This window comes from Chlamydotis macqueenii, chromosome 6 (genome assembly GCF_036417535.1).
Source record: "Chlamydotis macqueenii isolate bChlMac1 chromosome 6, bChlMac1.mat, whole genome shotgun sequence".
In the NCBI taxonomy this organism is placed as follows: Eukaryota; Metazoa; Chordata; class Aves; order Otidiformes; family Otididae; genus Chlamydotis; species Chlamydotis macqueenii.
The window spans coordinates 15860679-15880860 of NC_141561.1; the positions used below are offsets into that span (position 1 = coordinate 15860679).

The 20182-nt window shown below is 40.2% G+C and overlaps 1 protein-coding gene across 2 annotated transcripts; it reads right to left on the reverse strand.

Moving 5' to 3' along the window:
* Window positions 1-230: 230 nt before the first annotated feature.
* On the reverse strand, window positions 231-20032 carry ERCC3 (ERCC excision repair 3, TFIIH core complex helicase subunit). Of its 2 annotated transcripts, XM_086750642.1 has the most exons (15): window positions 19944-20032; window positions 19624-19829; window positions 18380-18616; window positions 17671-17720; window positions 16560-16695; window positions 16185-16349; window positions 14924-15128; window positions 13584-13898; window positions 12200-12384; window positions 9397-9599; window positions 7140-7236; window positions 6846-6963; window positions 5549-5667; window positions 1371-1523; window positions 231-517 (listed from the first exon to the last, which is right to left on the reverse strand). In XM_086750642.1, the coding sequence occupies exons 1-15, from the start codon at window positions 19960-19962 to the stop codon at window positions 383-385; spliced, it is 2343 nt and encodes a 780-aa protein (XP_086606768.1). In that variant the 5' UTR covers window positions 19963-20032; the 3' UTR covers window positions 231-382. The 2 variants fall into 2 exon arrangements, with proteins under 2 accessions (XP_086606768.1, XP_086606769.1); XM_086750643.1 differs by lacking the exons at window positions 19624-19829; window positions 19944-20032 and adding an exon at window positions 18810-19423.
* Between the last annotated feature and the right edge of the window lie 150 nt (window positions 20033-20182).

Consider the following 20182-nt stretch of genomic DNA (forward strand, 5'->3'; position numbering starts at 1 on the left):
ATTTTGTTGAGCAGACAGAATAATGAGATAAATAATATTTCAAACATCAGTACAAACTTCATTTACAAAACCTTTCCAGAATTCTTCTGAAAAAGGGTCTTCAGCTGATAAAAATAAATTCTATTAATTAACCCGAAAACCAGACAGGTATAGCCAGGATCCAGTCACTGGATATCATCCTTCCTGTGCTAAGATGTAGTTCCTTTTTAGCTTTCACATTCACCCATGGGAGCACATATATGGCTAAGTACATATGTGGCTATATAGATGCATATAAAAAAAGTCTTTTAAAGGACTTGTCAGAAATTTCAACTCCATATTTTTAGTTATGGAAAAAGGTACATGGATCCACAGTTTTAACAAAATGCGCACATGAAGTACATCATTTCCGGAAGCGTTTAAAGAGCGGATGGATGTGTTTATTTGAAGATGCCTTACTCCGTGAAGAGTGGTATTCCATGTAAACTGTATCATCTGCTCCTGACATGGAGCTCATTGTGCCTGCACGACGTGACACCTGCAAGTAAGGGGAGAAAAAACACGTGCTAAGTTTGTGATTAGACAGACCAACTCTGACTTACTGACGCCCACTGGCTACTGGGCAGCACTCTTCATTTAGTGACTTTAATGCCAAAAAGCCTTCCAAGTTTTTTTCCTTAGGAAGAATTTCTACAAAGAAAGTCACTACCTGCCACTCACTAAGTATACAAACATAGGTAAGATTTAATATGGAAAGAGACCTTAGAGCGGGAATTCCTAATGCATTTCGGCATAATACCACTTAGCTAAAAATTAACTCTAAAAATTAATTATGGTATTGTCGCTTGATTTTAACTTATGTATCAGTAAATGCTTCAAGCTATTTATTTTTCTTATATCTGTTGCTGCAAATGTCCAACTACTACCTATGATAATAGTACTTCTCTCGAAAATGAACAAAAGTGGCCCCATATGCTCCCGCCCTCTGGGCATAAGGAAATCAGGGCATGATTCAAGGAACACACTGCCACCACAAAAGAGTAAGTGCTTTGACATATGTGTATCTTAATGTTTTAAAGTATTTTCATTGCTTGTGACGTAGCAGATTTACTTAAAAATCTATAACAACGGATCTGTCATCTTCTCCCCCAACTATGATGGAGAAGGATATGAATTCCAGGTCTAACCTCTTCCTATTGCCCAACAACTGAATTACTCAAATAGCTCAGTACTAATCCAGCCTAAAAAAAAAAAAAAAAAAAAATCCATCTATTCTCCAGTCTTTCACAAAGACAGTAGGGCATCAATGACAGCATCACATTTAGAATTAAAATGGAATGATGCAGTTCTGCTGCATTTGTGGTCATCCTTTTCAAAGCATTCTTCATTACCTGAGCTGACTTTGAGCCATATTCTCCAGCAACTACTTCCTCCTCAGCATCCAGGTCAGATGCTTGCAGGACTTTCTGGAGAAGCTGCTGCTGTTCTTCTTTGGATGAAAACGAAAGTTCTTCTTCTTCCATGCCTGCAAGCTTTGTTATTACCTAAGAAACAGAGCACAGAACAAGGTGAGAGAAGGATTTCTGATTCCATATCCTGTTGGAACTGCCTTCAACTCTTATTAATGGTCTGAAAAGTTTAACGCTACAGCTAGCACAGATACACACAAAATCTTGCTAAGCGGTGCGCATATATATACACACATATATCCTTTATTATATTCTAGCTGGGAATGCAAAATACAGATTTTTTGGGAAATAAAAAAAAACAGAAAAGAAAAAAGAAAAGCTCTACACAGAGGATGTCAGCCAAACACTGTCCATACCAGCTTCACCAAGAACCTGGGCAAAGCACATATAGCTCAGATGCATATTCAACTTACTGCAAGGTTAGCTTCCTGTTGTGCGCTCTAGATTTGTCTAGTTTAAGACCTAGTACCTTGTATTTAACAGAAATAATCCACTGGCTTTCCAAACAAAGAGAATTTTAGCAGTAAACATTGAGGAACATGGGGAAAAAAAACCCCTAGCAAAGTGAGATGTATGACCAGTTGCTGAGAGACAGTGCAGCAACCTGCCACAAAGCATCAGCAGCAGAGCAAAAGGACTCTCTCAATGTTTGTGTAATGAGACAAAATAAAACCTCGCTGTTACATTTGTTCTCTGAAATTCTTAGTAAATCATTGATAACCATGGATGAAGGGCACATGCCATCTACTGGCAACACAGTGCCATATACTCCATTAGCTGAAAAATCACCTCTTCTGAAGAGCTGAAAAGCTCTCAGACTTCTGTGATAAAGCTTTACAATAGGCAGCTTGCTTTCTCAATTAGAGGTATTTCGAAAATTTCACAAGTATTTTTCCTGCAGTTAAATGCATTCTGGTAAACATACATGAGAATCTCAGTTTTCCCACTATGTTTCCAACTTGAAGAAATGTTGAGAAAGACATTCTAATTCAGCCATTTCCCTTGATAATGTAGTGTTTCCCCTTCTCATCTTCCTTTTTCAGCTTATCTCTTGAGTCAGTACAATTAGAAACTAATTACCTCAGTAATGTGGGCTGAATCTGATCACAAAGATTGATAAAACAATATAAATACAGCTTAAGGTAAAATAAATCCACATTAAACACAAAGTATGATTTTTGAAAAACAGGGCAGTAAAACACTAGAATGAATAATCAGTGTTGTGGGCTGCTTTCAATTACAATTTCTAATTTGAAAATGGATGTCTTTCTGAGAAATGTCCTAGCTTTAAGAATCCATTCAGGGAAGCAATATGTCCTGCAATATGGCTAAAGGAACATTATGGTCCTCCTGCTCATTTAGAAGCACATGTGCTATGATCAGCTCGAAAATAAAAAAAAAAAAAAAAAAAAGGAGTCATGAAAAACAATTCTAAATTTGCATTAGCTTGCTTCCAGTTGTGGTTGCAAAACAGTGCTAACGTGATTCACAGAATGCAAAGAATTCCCACTGCACCATCGTTTTTTTTAAGCTGTTCAACAGATGCCAAGTTTAAAGTTATCTCCAATTCTTTGATATAGTGAGTTCTTCTGCTATTAGTTTAAAATTTAATATATCCTACATTCAGCTTTTAAATAAAAACGCAATACATTAAATAACTCAGCTATTGTTAGCTAACAAAAAACCCCCCACTAGATAAGTAGACTTCAAGCAGTAAACTGTGATAACAAGACTACTGTTTAAGAAGCAAAGATAAATATGTGGTTTAGCAATAAAATACTATTCCAGTCCTCTTTTTGATGAAAGGCAGAGAATGGAGCTATTGAGAGATGGCGAGAAGAAAGTAAGTCGGGGGGGGGTGGGGTGGGAAATAATGTGAAAACTGTTACTCTTTTAAAGGAGTAACAAATTTTTAGTAATTTAGGAACAAAAACTCTGAAGGAGAGGATATCAGCACTGGAATAATTACCTAAAGATGAGGTAGAGTCTCCATATTTGGAAGAATAAGAAGGCAAACATCTGTTGGGAATGACATATACATAGCTGATGCTGGCTTGGAACAAAGAAACACAATAGATGGTTGGAAGCTTCTTCCAGCCCTATTATTCTTTGATGCCAGCTATGACTAAAGCTTAAAGTTTGGCAAACAGAAGAAAATAGATATTCTAACATTTTGTTCTTAAACTGCAAATAAAGAACATTCCAGTACTGGTCAGCTAAAATGTTGCTCCAGAATCTCAGCTGCCACTTGCACTGCTTTTTTTTTCCCCCCAATATTACACCAAAGCTCCTAGGACTAGGTCTTCCTTGCAAAATAAAATCCCTCTATTTTAACCTCTTTCTTATTTCTAAAATTAAAGGCATTCAAATGTAAGTAAAGGGATTTCTCTAATCTTGGCTGTAGCCACATAGATGCCTTTGCTGTAATTAGCTGCAGCTTAGTACTGATCTAAAGTTTCATCAAAATTCACTACAAAGCAAACCAAGGTTTTTATCTATAGAGACTGTGACATGTCTGTTACGGTGTAAGGACCCCATTAAAGCTCTCTTTAATAGGCCAGCGGTTACAGAGCAATTATTTACTTCAGCACAGCTGCAGTACAGAGAGGTTTTACCCACAGGGATGTCCCGTACTGCGTATGCCTCATCAGGAAAAGCTCTTAACCAGCTAGGCTCAAGTGCAATCCAGAGGAGGCTGCTTGCTCTTGCACCTCGTGCAATCCTTGCATTATTCTGTCAACGCCACAAGCTTAAGCTTGTTCCCTAAAGGCAGGTATGGGAGCCTTATCTTTTATTCTTATTTTCATCGATGTTTCTTACTGGGAAGGCTTCTAATTGGAGCAGTAAACTCCCGTTTTGCAAAGGAATAGTTTACCAAAAAGCAAGAGCTGCTACGAGACACTGTTGCCTTCAACAATCAAAGAGATGAGCATACAGCACAGCCCATGGATTAGAAGAAAAGTAACTGAAATAATACCATGAAATCTATAAACTAGAGGAGCTCTGGTGGAATGAGATCTTATATTTGGAAGACGACGACGTAGAGAAATACATAATAAACTGAAGTACAAGGTGTGATCGATTTTCAAGTATGTCTGGAGAAATTAAGCATTAAGTCCTTGACAAAAGGGAAATGTCTGACTTTCAAGTCATGGCTCTGTTACACAGTCAACAATGAAAATGTTCTCTATTTTGAGAAGTATGTTTTAGTTGTAGGTAGGAAGATTTCTGTTCTGCAGTAACAGTCTTTTTCTGCAATAAATTCTGTAATTTCTTATGAAGGTCATCCTCTTATGTAGAGGAAGGTCAAGCTGCTGGTGGAGGCTAAGTAAGCACAGTCCTGGAGACCTCTGTTAGCCAGAACAGTTTCTGGCATGGAGCTACTGTATCAACATGTCTGCATCCTCACTGATTTTTTGAACACTGCAGGCTTTGGACAGCATTGTGGAAACAGTGCACAAGATTAGTGTGTGGACAAAGATCCCTGAAAGGCATTTCTTTTCAAATGGGTTGCTAGACACTTCGGACACCTAACTTTATGATTCCCAGAGTCAGATATATGAATGTAAGATGGGTGAATCCTGCCTATTGTACGTTTTCTTTAGCCACAAGGAACATTTTCTCCCCATCATGAAATACTGGTATGAGCCTGGAGTTCCTTGGAAATTATTTGTGACTTGTGATGTTTTGGAAGTTTTCTGAATTGCTGCTGGCCACTACGACGTGCACACCTATCAACAATGCTTTATGCACAACCAGTATGATAACGTATAACGGGAGGCCTATACGGATGGACAATCGAAGACCATGAATATAAACCAAACGTGCAAGTAATGTTCTGCTTCACTCCCCAGCAGGTGCTTCGTTTGAAGTTAGAATACTTACCTCTCTAGAAGCTGTACTAAGCTACTTGTATCCACCCTCACATTCATACAGATGACAAAACAATATAGGAACAGTTCTTGCTTGCAAGCGAAACCTTCATTAATCCATTCCATAACTGGAGTTCTCAAGTATTTGACATAATACTAACTAACATGACAGAATATGGAAGTTACATTCTTAGGCTACAAGTATAATAAATAGAAGGGAAAAGTTACCTTGAAGCTATAACCTTGATCTACAAGAAACCGTTGTCGCTTTGTTGAATATGCCATTTCCTGAGTGTCTTGGGATACAAGAGAATAAAAAAAGGCATTGTATTCCTCTGCAACCATGCCTAGGAGATAAAGACACTGAGTGAGTAGTTCCATTTGGAGCACTGCAACCAAGAACAAAAAAAAGACTGAATACTGAAAACAGATGTTTAAATAAGTTGTCTCTCCACAACAACTATCCACAAAGTTTAGCTGCACCCAGATCTTACATAAACTGAGTGACTGTACACAGCATGGAAATTCCTACTCTTGTTCTTAGTAACTTGAGAATAGGTGAAGAGGAAAAAACAGAAAAGGAAATGTAGGCTAACACAATTAAATTGGGGCTCTGAGAATAATCTGCTTCTTTATTATGTTAGGCAAGGTAAAAGATAAAATTATTTTAAGTCTATTATGTAAAGAATAAATAAAAAGTTAAGAGCAAGGATTGCAACACAAGCCAGAAAAGTTAAATAAAAAAGACAAAGGAAAAGTTTTATCAATGTAAACCAGTGTTTTTGCATTTAAAAAGGCAAGAAAAAGACATTTAGTTAAGAATCCATAGGGGTATTTGAAGCCCAGGATATACCAGCCTGCGTACATTTTTTTTTTTTTTTTTTAACTTACAGTCCTTCAGATCTATTAGCCAAACAGCATTAGGTTCTCTTTTAAAACTCAAGGTTTCACTAAGACTTTGTTAATTCACTAACACAGGGTTGGTATGCATATTCAAACAAAGCCTCAGTTGTAACAAGCACAAATGGAACATAAAATAAGTGCATGCAAATCATAAGTGCAAGTAGAAAATGTGTTAGGAATAATTTTTCTAATAAAGAAAGCTTCTTGGTTATGTTTTGCAAAAACACAACTAGCTGGAAACCAAATCTTGTTTTTAAAAGAAAGTAATCTGCACTATCAAAAATATGCTTTCTATAGATTTGCTTTTTAGAGTAATAGTATGATGTTTTAAAAACTATTTCATGTTGAGGAAATTATCAAGGAATGAAAGAGTGAAAGAATCACCAAAGAACAAAATGTTAATTTTCCTTCAGCTTTTTTTGTCCTTCAGAAGTTTTTCCAACACAAAGCTTTACTGACCCAGAAAATGTTTCATTTTCATTCACTGGTATATAGGTATAGATTCTCTTTGACTAAAACCTAATCCAAGGACAATATAACAAACTATCATGAACATCCAGTTTCTCTGCAATTCTATGATACTATGATCCAAGGCCCAGAGCCCAACGATCACCTCATTTACCTTTTTTGGCTCTCAGCACTCGTCCCAGTCTTTGAGCCTCCTGTCTTCGAGACCCACCATGGGATGAAATCTGGATCAGAACGTTGGCTTCCGGCAGATCGAAGGATGTGTCACCTACCTGTAACAGAGAAGCGGCCTCTGAGCAGTATCTTATTTCTATATATCGCTTAATACAAAGTACACCTTTGTGAGCTGCGATACAAATATGTCGAATACACAACACGCATCTATAACTCAGTCTTAAAGTTAACTGTGAAGATGTGTAGCAAGGACACATTGAACGTCCTCACTTACCTTGGAAATGAAAATAGTGTTGATTTTTGGATTGTGCTTGAAGTTTTGTAGAATTTGCATTCTTTCTCCTTGTGCAGTAGGACCATATATATAGGGTCTGAAATGAACAGAGCGTATGCAAATTAAATCAATTCAAGATTTCTCCGTCATTTCTTATGAGGTACTAAAACACCATGGCAGCAAGTGCAGTACACATTTGAATTTATATAAAAACAAACCAGATTTTGGTACAGCTTACAGTTTATTTTTAGCTTGTTTGGCTCTTTATGGCAGCTACCGAGTTGTTTGTGGATCCCTCTGGAGCAACCCAGTCTGCCAGAAATAAATCCTGACAGTTATAAACGCTTTGCAATTACGTGCACCAATGAAGCTGTAGATCACAGACTGACTACATTTGCTAAGCCTACATGAAAGACTGAAGGCAGCTGTTAAAAGAAGAGATTTTTTTCCTCAAATATACTGAGTTAGCACATTGACAGCTGCAACCTTTGCTTCCTATTTAAACACTTGAAAATCCAGGCGTCTCTATCAATGATATGCTGAGTGTCACAAGCTGGCTGTTGGATATTGTTCTGGGAAAATTCTTTTTGCTTTTGAAGCTAACCTCTTGTCCCTACTAATACCTTCTACACCTACTGAAATGAGAACAAGGTCCCAAACGTTCCATGGCCATAAGAAGCTCAAAGTGGCATTTCACCCAAGGTTTCTAACCTTTGATGATGAATCACCTGGAATATTTAGTATTTCAATCCAGAAGGCTCACATGAACTCTCAGTTTCCCACATACTTCATGAGTAACTTGGGCCCACACAGGTCAGGCAGCCTCAGCCGCTACCGCCGCACCCGCTGTGCTGCTCTCTCCTCCTTAGATATAATTCCTGCCCCACCCAAACTAACAGTTCCCTTTGTTTCAGCATGCTCGTAGTAAACTATCATAGAAAATTCTCTGGTTAAAGTAAAGACTCCCTCACCTCTAATCCAGCACTGCAAGCCTCCTTTCTTTCTAACACTAAAAAATGTACAACCTGAAGCTCCGTACATGATGTAAGGAATGGAGAACTCATTCAAGAACATAAAAAGCAAGCATCTAGTACTTCTTCACCTTTTCTTCTTCCCGTGCTTCTACAGCATCAGCCCACTTAACAACTGCTGTGCTACTTAGCGATCACCCCCTCCCAGCATCACCTTTGCTAAATGCTTTTTCTGCGGTGCACTGAACACTGCAAAAGACATTCCAGAGGCATCATTACAGCTAATCTCTGTCCAGACAGATTAAAAAAATGATGAAAGAGACCACGGGTGTTGGAATTCATCCAGCACCATTAGCTCTGCTTACTATTTGATGTCACAACAAGCCAGCACAACATGGCTGTTAAACTACAGTCAAAACCGACCATGAATTTTGTGAAGTGCAAGGCCTCTTCGTGGTTTTACTAAGAAGTACTGCTGAAATGCCTAGATGTTAAATCATATGCAGACAAAATGTCCCACAGCTTCCAGCAAGCAAGGTGTTCTTTGGGCTTGTCAAAGAAAGGACAAGGCCAGCTTCTATGCTTATTTTCTCCAATAATTGCTCTATGTCTGATCATCCCTCCCCAAACTCTACAAACACACTGGTTCTAACCCCTCATTAAACTCTATTTGTACAACTTTCCATAACTGCACTCATGTTAGAGTCATTCAAGGTAGTTGAGGAGCTCATGGGAGTAATATCCGACAGTGCACTGGCATAGCACAGATTCCCAAAAATTTTGTTTTAGGTTTTTCAGACAAGGTTAAAACCTTTGAAGAACCTGAAGAGGAATGCCCTGAGTCTCAAAAGATCTTGAAAGATCCAGATAGTGTATATTTGAAAATCTTTGTCTCAGAGAGACAGGGGAAGCTACTGTCTGTTAAAGAAACAGTTCTAGCAATATTTTTAGAAGACACTAATTTTTCCACTGTCTTTTAATAATTATAAAATGGATAGACAAATACTAACAGTATTTCTGTCTTTCAAAGAAGTCTTGGATGAAAACTCCTCTGAGGCAAGTGCTAAACAGATTCTTTTCAAACAGTTCTATATTGAAATAACATTGCAGTGCCAATAAAATCCATTTAAAAAATACCCTCCTGAGCTCCTTTTTATATAGGAAGATTTGAGTTAAATCAAAGCATTACAAGAAATACCTAAAGACTACTGGAAGCTGTGTGATTACAAGGTAATTTTCCAGGAAGGAGGAAAACAACAGTGCCACCGTTGGTTGTGAACACTTACTTCCCAAGTCTGATTGCATACTCCTTCAGTGCAAACACATTGTCAGCAAATACGATGATTTTATCATTTCGTCGCTCATGAAACTTAATCAGGAACTGGCAGGCTCTAAATTTATTTGGGTTCATGGTGTACAGCAGTATCCGTTTCTTTGTTTTGATAGCTACGTATTCTCTATAAAATTCAGGTGACATTGGGCACCAAACCTAGAATTAAAAACATACAAACACACAAAGTAACCCTCTGTTATTTATTTATTTTATTCCCCTTGGGAATTGAAAAGATACTGGGGGGATGGTAATGCATTATAACTTTCTGTATAGCGCAGGCCACAGATTTTAACACAGTAGTTTCCATACCAAAATGACAGCTACTGATTGGTGTAGTCTCCAGCACTGCCAAACTCTGTTTAACCTCATTAATATTCTGCCTTCCAAATGCTTTGGCAGTGAGATCCACAACAGAAATAGGCAGCAGAATAGGAAGAGGACTGGAAGGTATTTCCTTGAAGTTTCATACCTAAAAATTTTACTGAATGCTACTACTTTTTCTGTACTGTTAAGAGCAACTTTTTTGCTTCAAAACATTTTTTTTCCAGTGAGTTAAATGCTATATGAGGCTTTTTTCATCCTTTGATTACATTAACAACGAGTTTATGCATTGAGTAAGCTCTGTTGTTATTGTATGCTGTCTATATGAAAGATTTAAAATTCTTAAATCAGAAAATATTTCAAAGTGAGAATGAGATATGAATACTGAACATTTGACTGTAGTAAAATAATTCATCTATTGCTCAATGCCTCTGATGGCAAACTGAATATATTTTGATCTGTATTTACACTTTCTTCTGGATTCGGAAATGGATAAAATCAACTTCTCACCTCAATGACCTTTTCATTTTTGTATTTTGCAAGATGTGCACTCAAAGCCAAAAAATTCAGTATGGCAGCTGGCAAAGGGATTATTTGTAAATTACAAAACTCCAAAAATATAGATAAAGAGGAGGCTTGTTCTTTTTCTTTAAACTTCTTTTAACTGTGCTGCTTGTTCTCTTTTAGAGCAGTGAAAGAGTAGTACCTGCGATGACCTGCCTTCCCAGACAGCAGCATTGCTGTCTCTTGCCACCTGGAAAGAGCCTCACTTAAAGAGCAAACCAGACATCTTTCTGGGCTATGCTGAATAAGGCAAGTTGATTAAAGATGCTACTTCTCGACAACATGTCAAGAAAATCCAAACACATATGCAGTGCACAGTTATGCATCTATTAGACTTGTTATTCACCAGCCACCAGCATTGCTTTTATGTTTTTTGTAGTCCCATCGAATGTTATTTCAAAACACTGGCCTAAAGAATATACCTTTGCAGAATTTTCACATCACTGAACAAATGTGGCCCGTGCTTCACTTTTCAATATCTAAAGGACAGTTCAGGGACTAAGAAGAATTACGCTCCCAAGGCAGAATTAACCAAAGTAACAGTCAAATTTGAACTTGCAGACTGATTGCTCTCCCTTCAACCTAGTTATTTTCTAGATGTTCTTCACTTGCATTCTATTACTTAAAAATAATTGTGGTTTTTTTTTTTTCCTTCTACAACCTCCAGTTTGTACAAAGTTCAAAAGGAGAAGAGCTGACCTGCATCTGCATCTTTCATTCCAGTATCAGAGCCAGGAAGAATTGCATGAAACTAGCAAGACAGGTTTTAAAAAACCAACCACCAACAACAAATCAATAAAAAAAAAAACGAAAAAAAACCCAAACAAACAAATGAAAAAAAAAACCAAACCAAAAAAAAACCAACAAAAGAGAAAGCAAAAAAACCCAGGAAAAACGCAAGAGACAGTTAAGTTAGAAAACTCTAGCATGGCATGTTGTACCTGCTAAAACTTTACTTCCATTCAATGGGAGTCTGGACAAGTTAATGAAAAAGAAACTCAGTGATGGTTACACAGAAGTTACATATAGCTCATAAATCACTGAGCGCTTGAAGAAGTACCAGGAGAAATAACAGATACATATGCTCTGTTTTTACACTCTTTTTTAAAGTATCTTCCTTGACAATTTTCAGAGACAATGTATTAAATTAGACCTTTAGTCTGACCCAGAAGTGTTACTTTAACATTCTAACGTGCCTGTGTGAAAGGCTTGCACTTCTCTGATATGACATTTTTCTCTCATCCATATGCTGGAAAGAACAGAGGTCACACACCATTATATTGGAAAGAAATATTAAGATCCAGTCCTATGTTTTCAATTTTCACCCTCATGCATTCAGGCTTGAAATAAGTAGGTGTTTTCTTATGTTTTTTAAACTTTCTACTATCCTTCATTTTAAGAGTTAGAAGAATTTTTCTGAAACCACCACAGACTAACCTACCAGCTGAAGTCTCTAAAACGCAGCTTCTGGCATACCAGCCAATGTTATGCTCATTGTAACATGGTGTTATGCTACCACAGAGAACTGAGCTTACGATACGAAGTCAAGTCAGACAACATGAACATCAACTGCATCAAACTAGGTCTACAATACTGCAACCACTGTTCACATTTCCTGGAGACAGCCGATCAAGCACCAAAATCCCCACAAACTGCTGAAGTCACTACTCCGAAGAACATGTGGCCGCTCCATCTGCCACGTGTTCATATTGATCGGTGACAGCCTAGCCTAAGCTACAAAGTAAATGAAAAGTCACAAGGACATTTGTTTTTCCCAGTTAAGTACCTACAATTTCATATATCTTCCTTAAAAATAAAAAGTTATAAGCATACTAAATATACACTAGTAGTACCAAAAAGCAGAGCATCACCTCAGCACACTGGACTTTAGCAATGTAGCCACTGTTCTGCAGCTCCATCCAGTTGGCTTCATAGAGCTTTGGTCCGATCAGGAAGTTCAGGTCAACAATTTTATCATCTTCTCTGACCAGGGTAGCAGTCAGCCCCAGTTTACAGTGAGCTTGTACAATAGTGAGCACACGTCTGAACATTTTTGCTAAGAAATGCAAGACAAATTTTCTGTTTACTTTCCTGAATGGATTTAGAAGACAAATACTGCAACTTAAAAAAACACTTTTATCAACTCCTGAACACAAAGCAAGCACAGCGTTGGGAAATGTTACCCATTTCACATACACTCCTAACAAATCTGTGTTAGAGCAAAACTTCACTCTGATTACAGCTTTAGTTTACATCTTCAGTGTACTCTGAAAATCCCAGTAAACCTTCTGGCATCTTCATTATTTCCCATTTCCCGAGACAAAGTTAATACACTCAGAGGTTGCATGGCTTGTTTTAGGTCATACAGTATTTCACAGAAAGAACTACAACACAAGGACTCTTGGCTGACTGCCACATTCAAGACTTCTAGCGTATGGCAGAAATACAAACCTTTAGTATTGCTAGAAGTTACAGCGGAGATTCTATAGCTTAATTTTTTTGAAACCAAGAAAGAACAAAAGTGGAAGAACAGTGGCAGCAACATGCTACTTTGATAAAATGGCTGTTAACCATCAAGGTCTGCTTCTGAAATCCATCACTTCTGTAGGCACCAAATCATATTCAAATGAAATAATGAGAACAAAGTAGAGCAGCTAACAGAATCAAGGGTGGTATTTTCATCCATGATTATTCCACAGACATTTTGATAGTACATTTTTGCTTTCCACTAATATAGATCTCAATTAAATAGTAACTTCAAATACAACAGCTATTTCTGGACAGTAATCACTATGGTTACTCATGTTTCACCGAGTAGAAATAGATACTAGAAGCTTGCCAACAGTGCCAGTACATCTCAAAAGAAAAGAAGGCAGATGAATTCCTCTCCTGTTCAAATTTGTCTACAGCAAAATTATACAAATGTAATTCAGGTATCTTAAGAGCACTTTATCAACCTACAGAGAAAGAGGAGGCATTTGTATTTCACACTGCCATTATAGAAAACACAGTATCTCATTGGAAGTGTTTCAGAAAACCAATGGCCAGCTAAACTCTGTAGTATCAGGGGAAAAAAAAAAAAAGAAAAGAAAAAAAGAATGCAGAACAAAGCAGTTTACTTGTCTCCAAATCCTAAGCCATGGGTTTATCACAATATTAATAATGAGAAAGACAGCAAAAACGCACCACTTCTAAAAGAGCAGAGTAACATTAACAGCATATATAACATGAAAGGTGTGCACACCGTTTCCTTACCAGGAATAGTATGTACTTCATCAAGTATCATAAGGCCCCACTCTTGGCTTTTAAGCCACTCCATTACTCTCTCTGCTTCCCAGGATCTTTTGGTCGTGTGTCCCAACATGGAATATGTGCTGATGGCAATAGAACAGCCAATGGGCTTGTCTTTGGCATCAGAAGTGAACCGACATATCTGACTGTCATCAATGGTGGACCACATTTTGAACTGGGCTTTCCACTGCTCCACAGACACTGCAGAATTACCCAGGACCAGGCACCGCTTGCGGACAGTACATGCAGCTGTCACTCCAACTAGAGACTTGCCAGCACCTGCAGAGGAAGAAGAGTGATACTCATTAGTCATCTCTCATATATCACTGGAGTAGGGGTGGGGGGAAAAAGAGCAAAGGAAAACTATGAGAGGATATGAAATCATGTAAGGGCAAATTCTGCACTGTTTCTTTACTATAATAGTCTTAAAGGAATGGAGTATTCACTTGTAAAAACACAGCTGGATTGTCTGCTGGCCATGCAACTGTATTTTCTCAAGAAAATCATGGCAAACAATGGCTTTGCCACTTAAAAGCAATCATTTTAATGCTTTCTTCATTTCAAAAGCAGGCTAAATTCCAGGTGGCTACAGAAAGCTTCCCATAGGGAAAATCAATCCTACTGCCCTTGTCAGCTACGTTCATTCCCTCACACAGCAAGTCCTTTAATCTTTCCACTCCTTCACATTTCTTCCAGCATCCCTTACACGCTCTCTCAGGCCTTTGCTCTATCTCCCGTGTCCCCTCCATCCCCAACACCAAGGGCACTGGCATGCAGCCTCCTGTTCTCTCATTTTCCACTGCTTCCTGTGGGTTGTCCCAATCTGCACATTCCTCATTTCTTTCCCAAGCTCCCCTGCCCAGAACTTGTGTGTGCAAGCTCTTTTCCTCCTTGCACCTCCCTGCCATATCTGCTCCCTCCAGTCTCCCTGTTCTCAATCAATGAATAAATGATTCCAATGCCAGCAGCTTTACATTTCAGTGGAGCATCAGCAGAACCAACTCAGAGAGAACAGTAAAAGCAGGAATGGTCATTTGAAGCTACCACAACCACAGAGCAGTTCTTCAGTCACTACAGGGATACTGACAGTACTGTCAAGCAGATGCCTGAGAGCTCTATCAACTGGACTCTCCCTCACCACACTCTCTAAAAACCAAGAGGACTCTGCATATTGGTACCCAAAACAGTCCCTACTACTGTTGAAATGTAAGCAGTTGTTGTATTTGGAAATTACTTCACTACAGACGAATAAAGAACAAAACCCCCAGATAACAAACCCCCTAAAAATCAAGTTAGCAACTTACCACATGGCAAGACAATAACACCGGATCTGGCTCGTCCATTTCCAAACATCTTCCGCAGGCTTTTCTCTTGATAGGGCCTGAGGACAGCTGTAGGTTTCAGATCTATATTAATATCAGGATTCACGGAATCATTTCTGAAATCATATTCTGCCAGCAAAGGGTACTCCAAATGGATACAACGCTTCTGAAGTTCTTCAATCATCTCCTGATGAGAAAACAAAGCTTCAGATGGTAAATTCTCCATGTCTGAATCAATGATTTTTTTTTTCCAGACAACCAGATTATATAGTACCATGTGAAGCTATATTTGTATTTTATGCTCATAAAGTCTGCAAGAGTTAGTTTATTCCAGAAACCTTATTCATGATGACCTCTACCCCCATTTTAAATAACAGTAGCTATTAGAGAGGGCTATTTAGACAGATGGAAGAATATGACGCGTTACTCTCAGCTGTGTTTATCCAGCAGTGACTAAACTACACCCTGAAGTCCTGCAACAAAGAGCTGAATAACAGACACAAAAGATTCAGTGTGTTACACAGAAGGACCTACCAAAGCTGCACATCTGTTATCTGGAAAACCTTCATATCTTGGTAATGCAGTTATTCCACCGCAATGACAAGTTGATTGAATCACCAAGAGGTTGTTGATTTGGGTGGGGTTTTTAAAAATAAACAAAATAGCTACTAAGTTATCTTTAAAAAAAAAAAAAAAAAAAAATCCATTTTCCCCAGTAAGACATCATTAGAATCATCGAGTCCAAAAACAACTTGAAAAATTTTACAAAAGCTTTCTGAAGGCAAAGCCAGGACTGTGCTCCAACCTCCAGCTACGATTCTCAAGCTATGAAATGAGACCCATCAAGAGTTCCTTCTGCAAATATGGAAAAGAAAAAACAACCTCCAAAAAAAAAAAAGAAACCCCAAAAAAAGAGCTTTCAAACCAACAGCAGAGTCGCCCTCCACTGAATTCTCACTTGTCTTGCACAAAGCAACACTAAGCTCCCTCAGTCTCTGGAGCCTCTCGCTAGCCTGAGCGCGCTATGCTGGTGGGCAGGGAAGGAACAATACCCAGTCTGCCTCCCATTGTACTGAAGAAGAAGATCCTAAGATTTTGGAAGGTAAAAGGAAAGAAACGTTAATAACTTCCAGCAATCTCCACCATCAAACAAAGAGCCACAGTACTTTAAGTTCTCATGCTTATTTGCAACTCCTACGCACACTCCCCAAAGCTACAAATGCAGAGACTGAAATACTCATACCTGCTTGACTTCAAAAGATACTGTCTGCGTTTCCTCCTCCTCCTCCTCATCTTTGTCCATCTGTTCATAGAACTCAAATAAGTCAGCCGGGACATCTGGCTTATTCTGAGCATCTGTTCCCTGTGATGTTGACGGACCAAAGCCACCTTCACTGGACTTGGAAATCTGAAATAGATGGACAGGAATTTTCACCAGAGCTTTAATGAGAGACATCCCTCACCCATCCACTAAATTTGGGCTCTTTAAGGAGGCACAGATCATTGCTGACAGAACTGAAAGCAAACGCTGATAAAACAAACAATCAATAATCACTCCAAACTGTGCAACAGTTTATCTACTGTTAATTAAATAATTTTAAAACATACAGAAACATACCGCTGATTTACTTGTGAATGTCTCTGTAATGAGCTCTGTTTCTTCACCCTCCGCATTTCTCAGGCGACAGTCTCTAATAACATGGTCTTGCAGAAGCTGCTGAATGACATCAGGGTGGGTACTTTCCACAAAATACCTAAAATTAAAGAACAAAGAAAAATACTAGCTATCCCAGATGTACTCTCAAGTATCCCATCTTGGGGGTGGTAATTTAAAAATAAAGAAATTATGGAAATAAAAATTTTTTGAAGATGCCTCATACCAAAAGCATCATGTACTTTGCAGTTACTCACATTGCTCAAATGTTCTCTAACACGAGTAGGAAAACTCCAGCAGAACTGCCTAGAGAGAGCTCTCACACGTCTTATTTGTGACATAAGACAATTTTTTTGAGACTGAATTGAGGTGAGTCTGTGAAAATATGGGATGTGGTGTTTTAAAGTCCTGCCCACAGGACCAAAAAAAGCCCAAAAGACAAAAATCCAAAACCTCCAACACTCAAACCATCTAAAAATTTAAATTAGTGCATTCTGAAATTGTTTCTTTCCCTGGAGATCTATTAATAATGGAATTGGATGGAAATCACAGTTAAAATGTGACCCAAGAGAGACTTAAGTCCGAGCTGGCATGGGAGAAATCTTTTCCGCAGAAACATCTAGGAAGAGCACAAAAACCTGCTAGTATACTCGTGTTAGTTCTACCCAAAGCAGCACGTTCAAAAAAGCAGCATCATAAGGAGAGCATTAGATTATAGCCCCAGGGTTTATCTGTGGCCATCAGACAACAGAGAACTTTGCAAAAGAAAAAAAGAGAAACAGAAAACACAGGCAAGGTGCAGACGTAGGCTTCAGGTTTCTGCTGTCTCTCCCTACCACAGTATCAGAGGTTTATATAAAACTGGTAACCTCTAAACTAGCTGATCTCTCAAGGTCCCTTCCAGCGTTATCTTCCATGTTTAAAAAAAAATTAGATTCAATCCAGCAACAAGCACACACCTCTTGCCAATGGACTTGTTCACAGAACAATGGAATACAAGTCAGAATACACGAGACTGAAGGACAGCTGTAGAAAAACTTCTGCTGCCATCCTAGTTAAGGAAGAAACCACTTGCCTGTTATGTTTCAGTACCAGCTTCACCTTCCCATAGCTGACAGTACACAGCTGCAAAGGAACACAAGCACTCATTAAAAATATGCAAAAGAGTGATTCTACTGTTGGAACCAAGTGCTGCAATGCAGTTTACGTCGTTGCGGGGAAGCATGGTGTCATAAAACACTTACTTGCAATGTTGTCACATCTATGGAACAAACCTGCAAAGGTATTTTCAGAACACACACACACCCCCCATCTCACGCAGGAGATCAGTCACAGGTATTAAGTTTTTATTATCCAATTCCAATCTGCTTCCAAGACTGCAAGAACACACTTGCAGGATAAGGTAGGTTATGTTTCATAGCACCGGGCCATTCCAGACTGCTTCCCACATTCATAGTCTTCTTCCAGAGCAAACCCGAGGTAACTTTCCCTACATACAATTCCTACTGGCTAAAAGCGTGCACGCAGACACTTCAGTATGCTTTTTTTTTTTAAAAAGGTATAAATCACCCAGAATATATTGTGAAAATAATATATACACAGCAACATACTACAGAAAAAGACAAAAAAAAAATAAGATTAAGCCTCTGTTCTCTTGGAAATAGCGACAGAATAGAGTAAGATCGTAAAAACAATGAATGAAAACTTAAATCAATTAAGCAGAGGCAGCAGGAAAGGCTTTCATGAGTAGCAGTAAATGTTATTTCCAGCGCCAGTAGTCTTACCTTGATAAACTGAATTATTCCATCTGGGACACCAGTCTTGCTCAGTTTTTGCAAGTACTCTGTGATGTCGCTGGTTTGTAAGCCAACGCTAACAGCAGCATAGAGTGAATAAGCAGTCAGCTTGTACTCGTGAATGTGGGTTGGTCTGCACACAGGCTCAGCAATGGCAACCAAAAAATCCTGTGCATATTTGTAAACTGGAGAAAAGGCTTCCAGAAAAATATGGCCATCAGGAGCCTACAGAAATAAAAAGAAATGCTGAAGGCGCAACAGCGTTAGCTGAGAAAAATACGGAATTTCCTATAAAGCAGCCATTATGGTATAGAGACAGTCCCCTATTTATGTAGTAAAGTGTCATAGGGTTCAAAAAAAGTGCTCGTCCTAACAATGACGTTACAAGGAAAAGAAGAAAGGAGATACAGGAACATACAACTTCTGACTTCTGAAAGGGTCCAGGCATTGATTTGTCTGTGTTCCTTCCACAGCACCAAGAATAAACCACACTCAGATTGATTAAGCTTTTCCAGATTGACATCTTGAGGTATTTTTAAATTTTTTAAAGCTAAACGAATTGCTTGAGCAGAGGCAACCTTCCAGTCCCATTCCCCTGAAACAAAACAAGATTTCTCACTCATCTTACACAGAACGAATGGAGGAGGAGAGGTGGCACTCGTGCATCACAGCATTCAGTAACAGATGCCCTGCAGACACTGTCAGGGCAACCACCTCTCCTTTATATGCATGTACTATTGCTTTGTCTTGGTCCCCCAAAAGAGAGGGGACCTGCCGAGGCGACTGCTGGGGCCGAGGGGCTGGTGGTGTCATCTCGGGCAGCCTCATGCTGCTCACAGCCCGACCGTCCCCACACAGGTGCTGCAGGTACCGCACTCACCCACCCCACCAGAACCAGAGCAAAGCTCACTACGGGTGGGTTGGTGAGACCAGCCCAGGAGCAGGCTCTCTCCACCTGCCCACACACCCTTTTTCTTGGTGTCCCCACTGGACTCTGGTGAGCGGAGCACGCGTTGCTTGACGGCCTGTGGCACAGTCCCGGCTTCTTGATGGAGGAAAAAGACCCTCTAAAGCCTCCCTGCCAGTTCCCCTTACAAGCCTGACGGACGAGGGACGGACGTGCAGCAGCCAGGCCGCCCGCCCGGGCCTGCAGCCCCTTTCACCCTGCGACAACCGCAGTGAACGGGCTCCGCAGGGAGGCCCGAGGGCCCCCGGCCCCCCGCCGCACGTACCACCCAGAGGGGACGGGAGGAGTGGTCGGCCTTCAGGGGCATCTGCTGCCTGTAGTCCTTCGCCCCGTACTCGTCCAGTTTGGTGCCGCTGTCCTCCACCTGCTTCCCCGCCGCAGACGGCACGGCCTCCTGCGACTCCTTGCCGGGAGCTTCGTCTTCATCCTCTTCGTCGTCATCGTAATGGCGCTTCTTGGACTTCTTCTTATCTGTGAGCAAAGCCGGAGCTGTGACGAGGCAGCGCGGGCGGCACCCCAGACCGGATCCCCCTCGCCCGGCTCCCGCCCGGCCCCGGCCCCCCGCCGCCCCCCGCTGCCGCTCACCCCGCTCCTTCCTGCCCATGGCGGCCGCGCACGACCCACCGCCCGCCAGCGCACGGCCTCGCGTCACTTCCGCCGCGCGAGAGGGGTGGGGAGACGGAGCGGGCGGCCCACGCCGAGCATCATGGATTTTCTGTTCCCGGGGCCGCCCCCGCCGCGGTGAGATGCGCGGGCGGGCGGGGCTTCAGAGCCTGCGGGCAGGTGCACAGCGGAACAGCCGCGTACCAGCGGGGAACGCAAAA

Excerpts from the sequence above, each read along its gene's own strand:
- ERCC3 (XM_086750642.1), bottom strand. Across the intron at positions 9,600-12,199 it reads CTAAAGTCCAGTGTGCTGAG|GTTTGGTGCCCAATGTCACC; the intron begins GTGATGCTCTGC and ends TTTTAATTCTAG. Across the intron at positions 5,668-6,845 it reads AGTGCTGAGAGCCAAAAAAG|GCATGGTTGCAGAGGAATAC; the intron begins GTAAATGAGGTG and ends TTTATCTCCTAG.